Here is a 5,627-nt window from a genome sequence, read left to right on the forward strand (position 1 = left end):
GCCGACAGGCAACACAACCAGAGTGTACCAACCAAGCACGGCAGGGGCACCGTGGAGGACGGAGGGCCACTCTCCATGGAACCAGAGCAGAGAGCCTGTGCCAGGGCCAGGGCGCCGCTCCCATCCAGGGGCCGCGGGCCCGCAGAGCCGGACGGGAGCCGCCGGTCCAGACGGGACCAGCATGCGCCTAGTGGAGGGCACTGGCTCCAGGCCTGGTCAGCGCGGGTGTGCCAACGGCGCCCCAGGGGGGCTGGCATTTGAACTGGGTGCCTCCCAGGCAGAGGACAGGGACTAGGGTCCTATGTCCCTGAAAACAGGGGCAGGCGGAGCCACAGGATTTGCCCTTCTGGTGAAAGCAGACTTTATCTCTCTAAGACCACTGGCTGCTGTGAGGGAGACAGACTGGAGCCAGGGAGAGAGAGACAGAGTCAGAGAGGAGGAGGAGAAGGAGGGAGGGGGCGAGAAGGCAGGAGGGAGGTGGAGTGTGCATGTGTGTGCATGCGCGTATGTGTGTACACGTGTGTGCGTAATGTGTGCATGTGTCTACGTGTGTGTGTGTGCACGTGCATGCATGTTGGCTGGAGTGAAAAGCAGGAATGGAGGTTGCAAGCAGAGAGATCCCCTAAGAAAGTATTGGACGGAGTTCCCTGGTAGGCCAGCGGTTAGGACTCTGCGGTTTCACTGCTGAAAGCCTGGATTCAATCCCTGGTCGGGGAACTCAGATCTCATAAACTGCAGAGCGTGGCCAAAAAGATAAAGGAAAAGAATGCGGACTCTGCACCATGCAGCCTGCAGTGAAGGGAAGGGCCTGACCTGGGGCCCTTCGGGGTGAAGGAGAAGACCTGCGCCATGGTCTCCGGCTGCCTGGCCTGATGCACCAGGTCGCCTCCAAGCCTGGGCAAGCGCAAACTGATGCAGCTTCCCACGGAGTCCTCGGCCCGCAGTGCAGAGGGATGACAAGCGCCCGGCGCGTCAGGAGGCCGCCGGGCGCCTCCAGGCTCAGACCGGCCTCGGCCGCACGCACATTCTCATGCTGCTGTTTTCTATGCTGACGACAGAAGCCGGGAGCACGCTGCAAAGTCGTAAGGGATTCTGACAAAGAGCTGGCGTAGATGGACAGCTTCTGCTGATCCAACTTGATGGTGAAAAACAGCTTGTTTTCTGACTCAGAATTTTTTGGCTGTGCTGCTCGGCTTGTGGGACGTTAGCTCCTCAGCCAGGGACCAAACCCTGGGAACCGACAGTGAAGGCATGGAGTCCTAACCACCAGACAACCAGGGCAGTCCCAGATGCCCTTGATAAATACATTTTCAACACGGGCTCCTCCTTTCTTTGGGGCCAGAAGCACCAGAGATGAGGTGCTTTCTTGGGAGGAAGGGACTCCGGGCTGCAGAGGGCTCAGTAGGCAAGGCCACTCCACCCACAGTGCCCAGACCCCTGGGGACTGGCCACTGCTTTTGTTCCGAGACCAGAGATGCCCAGGGGACCCTGCCTGTGGCCTGCCTTGTTTTCATTTCATTTCTCAAAGCCCGGTTCTCAGAGACCCTGCAGATGATCAGATAAACAACCATGTGAAGTGGCAGAAGAGTCTGTACTTTAACTCGGGGGTTAAAAACTACAAACAGCTTTCCAGGATCATTTGAATGGGGATGGCTCTTCCCAGTGACTCTGGAGGGATTGGGACAAGAGCTCTCTGCTGTTCGCCTCCTTTCCTGTGGGAAAACAGGAAATAAACAGAGGAGGAGTTTCTTCAAGGCTGATGGCTATCCTCAACGAAACCATGCCTGCAAGTCTGAAAGTAGGGGCGGGGTGAGATGGGAAGTGAAAGGCCTCCCCTCACCCCTCCTTGAGGACAAAACCTGAAGGGGTCACCGCGGACAGAGGACGTGCAGGAAGCGGAGTGGGGGCGGGCGGCATGCAGCCTGGGGGCCGGAGCGTCCCCTTTGGTGCCTGGAGGCGAGCCACTTCCCACCTTTGCCGCTTCCTGCGCCCCCTGAGGAATTCCACGGCAGTGAGCCGGTCACTGAGCCCTGGGGTCCGTGTGCTTGCCCGTAAACGCAGCGGTCGAACTGGGACTCTCTGAAGGCCCCCACTAGTCTACACTCACTGAAGTCTGCATCCTGAACGGAGTCAAATGACTCACACCAAGTGCAGACGATGTCACATCAAAGATAAGACCCCGAGGGTCAGTCACCCTGCAGGACGGCTCCAGGAGCAGATTCGGAGCGCAAAGAGAACCATCAACATTCAGTCTTGGCGTGAGCATGTTTTGGCCTCTTCAGGTCAAGGAATGGACGGGAGCATTCAGGGAGACACGGAGGGATCCGAGACAGAGCCCAGAACAGAGCCCCAAGGAGTGTCTGCCTTCTGAGACGTTCACCCAGGGAGGCCTGAACAGGCTCTGAGGCTGGGAATCCCAGAGGAAGGCGAGGCCTCAGAAGGGCCTGGGTCAGTCCCTTCAGTTAAACCTACAGAGAAACCCACCCTGCCTCAAAGTCTCAGGGAAAACTCCCCTGTGTCCCTTTATCTAACTCGCAGTGGAAAATCAAGGGCTTGGAGCAATGACCGGCGACCCCCACATTTCAGGAAGAGCAGGGTCAGCACCAGGGCCGCAGCCAGCTAGACCAGAGCAGGTTTGCCGGAGATGCCAGCCCGGCCTCACTCACGTGGTCCGAGAAGGTCCCCAGCGCTGTTCAGGGTCCAGCCTCTCTTCTCCTTCACCTTAAACGGGAGGGCAGGGGTCAGCGGGCAAGCATCCTGCCTGGTACAGGCCACGATGGCTCAAAGAAGCCCCCAGCAGCAGCTTCTGCTCATATAACCCACCATGGCAGCCTGTGAAGTCAGCATCTACTTCAATTAGCCACACGGCTTCAATGACAAAGGCTCTTGACTCTCATAGAATAAGCTAAGAGAGGCAAACTGTTAAAGCAAGAGCTTTAAATGAAATTAGAAGGACATTAAGTGAAATTCACCCAGACTTTTCAGGCAGGATACAGGAATTAGAATAATGCATGTACTTTGGGAAACTGTAAGACATTCCAGACTTGCACCCCAGGAAGCTATGCTCAACAGGAGAACAGCAACACCTGCCTTATCCAAGAATTCCTTTAGAGTTGCAGACCACGGACTCCGAGTGTACCCACTGGCTTTAAATGATGCTGAAGACACGTGCTGATAAAACCAGCTGGCAAACGGGGTAACTGACGCTCTACTGGACTTAACCAAATGGAGTTCACCCCTCACTAGTCTGAGGCACTAACCTCTGGTTCACAGGGTCCCCATTTAGTGGTCCATAGCCAGGGGCTCTTTGTACTGGGAGAGGCTGCTGCCCGGAGGATCCGAGCGAGCATCTCCTCGGAAACGCCCGCCATCCGTCTGCTCTGAGGACTCAGGTCCCTCCCGGCGCCGCCCCCACCCCCACTCCCCAGTATTCCGACGCCCCCACACCCTCCTCCCACCCCGAGGCAGAACCCATGGCTCTTTTCCTGGCACAAGGCATTCACCCCACCCCCACCCCCAGCCTGGTTCTGATGCGGTCGCCCCCCTTTGCCAAGAAAGAGACTCGGCTTGGGGGGCGTTTGCCCCTGCCCAGCGCTTACCGGTGACCCGAGGCCCAGGGTGGCTGAAAGGGCCGCTGCGAGGAGCAGGGAGGCGAGCAGCAGGACGGAGCCTCTGGGCATCTGCAAGGGAAGGGGCGGTGGGCGGCGGTGCGGGGAGACCGGCCTCCCTCCCCAGGGCGCACGTCGATTTGGGGCTCCGGCCCCCCCACCCCTGCGGGTGCGGGAGGAGCAGCCAGGAGCCAGGGTGCCCAGGAGAGAGCCCGGCCAGGGGCGGAGGCGCCGCGCCGGCCCCAGGGAAGGTCCACCGGCCGGCGGGCGCTCTGGAAAGGGGAGCGCGGAGAAAAAGTGGGGTGAGGTCGGGGGCGCGGTACCTTGAGCGGGGCCCGGAGGGTCGGGGGATGTCTGCGGGTCCTGGGGTGTCTGCAGGTCCTGTGTCGGCGGGGCCGCGCGTCCGTCGAGTCGGGTGGGGCAGGGCCGGGGACGCTCACCGCATGGCGCGGCCTCGGGGACGCGGAAGCGGGAAGCGCAGGGCGGCCGGGCTCCCTCGACGTGTCAGCGCCGGGAGCCGCCGCCGCCACTATTTATGCGGCGCATCCCGGAGCCGCTCGGCCGCGTCACGGGCTCCGCTCCCGCCTCCCGCGTCCTCGCCCGCCCGAGTGGGCGGGAGTGACCGGAACTCAGTCCCCGGGGGCCTCGGAGCGCCCGCGGGGTGGGGTGGGGGGGGCGGCGCGCGGTGGTCCTGCCTTGCGAGTGGGGCTGACGGGGATGGCGAGAAGCACCCACCCCCGCACCTGGCCGGAGAGCCCCCATCGCCGCGATGGAGAGCCCCCAACCGTGGCGGAGACCCCACGCCTGTTAGCGCGACCCCCGGGCCAGGCACAGCGCCCCCTGCGCAGGGAACTCCGCAGCCGGAAACCCTCACTCTGAGCTGGGCGCGGTCGCGGGGTCCTGGGCACCGCCGAGCCCGCACACTGTGGCAGCGGCAGGATTACGGGTTCAGCCTCGAGAGCCATCCATGGGGGAAGGACAGCAGCCCGAAGCCCGCCCAGCTTCATCCTCCCGTGCCCAGTGGCCCTCCCTACCCGGACCCCGGTCCCCTTTTTCTGGGCTGGGCTAAGTCGCTTCAGTCACGTCGGACTCTTTGCGACCCCATGGACTGTAGCCCGCCAGGCTCCTCTGTCCGTGGGATTTCCCAAGCAAGAAGACTGGACTAGGTAGCCACTTTCTTCGCCAGGGGATCTTCCAGACCCAGGGATCGAACCAGCCTCTCGCATTGGCAAAGTGGGTTCTTTACCACTAGCCCCACCTGGAAGCCCCTCCTCTTTTTCTAAAAGGGGGCGGATCCGCAAGCGCACTTAGGCCTGTGGGCTGGTGGGCTCTCCGGCCTGAGGGCTGTGGGCGCCCCCCTCCATCCCACTGCGCTGCTGCGCGGGAAGGGGTACCTGCAGCCCTTCAGGACAAGGCAGTGCTCTTGGGAGCAGGGTCAGGTAGTGGTTGAGGTTTTGAGGGCCTGGAAGCAGACCCGCCAAGGTTCCCAGAGGCGGCCAAGGACTGGGTGGGCGGCGGCCGACAGCAGGGTGCTGCTGCCCTGGACAGGCGGCCAGAGTCCCCTGGGAACAAGGCCGGCCGTGGCTCACTGCAGGATGCGCCTTGGCTTGGGCCAGGCTTTGCTTGCAAAGACAGCTGAGGACACACAGGCCGGGCGCCTCCAGGCTTCCAAGGAGAGAGGAAGCCATCAGGAGAAAATTTGCCGGAGCCCCTCTCCCACCTGGCTGGGCACTACTGGCCTTTGAAGTCCTCAGTGGCAGCAGGCAGAGGCAGACAGAGGGGCCCCTGCTGGAAGGTGCCAGCCAGTGGCTGAGCTGGTTGCCAGGAGGGTGCAGCCGTGTCCCCACCTGCCCAGCTGACTGTTAGGTCGATTGACTTAATTGAGGACTCTGGAGGGAACAGGATTCAGGAGAGAGAATCATGATGATGATACATTATGTGTCACCTACATTTAGTCCCATGAACCGTAGGACTGAAAGCTCCGACCGTCTCCGGGGGAGCCATTTGCTTCTGTGGGGC

The 5,627-nt window shown here is 61.5% G+C and overlaps 1 protein-coding gene across 1 annotated transcript in view; it reads right to left on the reverse strand.

Moving 5' to 3' along the window:
* The window catches only part of GAL (galanin/GMAP prepropeptide), a 6,058-nt gene extending 1,947 nt beyond the window's left edge, over positions 1-4,111 (reverse strand). The window contains exons 1-3 of the mRNA XM_010837657.1: positions 3,932-4,111; positions 3,600-3,680; positions 2,667-2,721 (exon numbers count right to left, since the gene is read on the reverse strand). Coding sequence (XP_010835959.1) covers positions 2,667-2,721; positions 3,600-3,680 — 136 coding nt within the window. The 5' untranslated portion in view covers positions 3,932-4,111. The remainder of the gene's footprint in view (positions 1-2,666; positions 2,722-3,599; positions 3,681-3,931) is intronic.
* Between the last annotated feature and the right edge of the window lie 1,516 nt (positions 4,112-5,627).

This window comes from Bison bison, unplaced genomic scaffold, assembly GCF_000754665.1.
Source record: "Bison bison bison isolate TAMUID 2011002044 unplaced genomic scaffold, Bison_UMD1.0 scf7180017864080, whole genome shotgun sequence".
Lineage (NCBI taxonomy): Eukaryota > Metazoa > Chordata > Mammalia > Artiodactyla > Bovidae > Bison > Bison bison.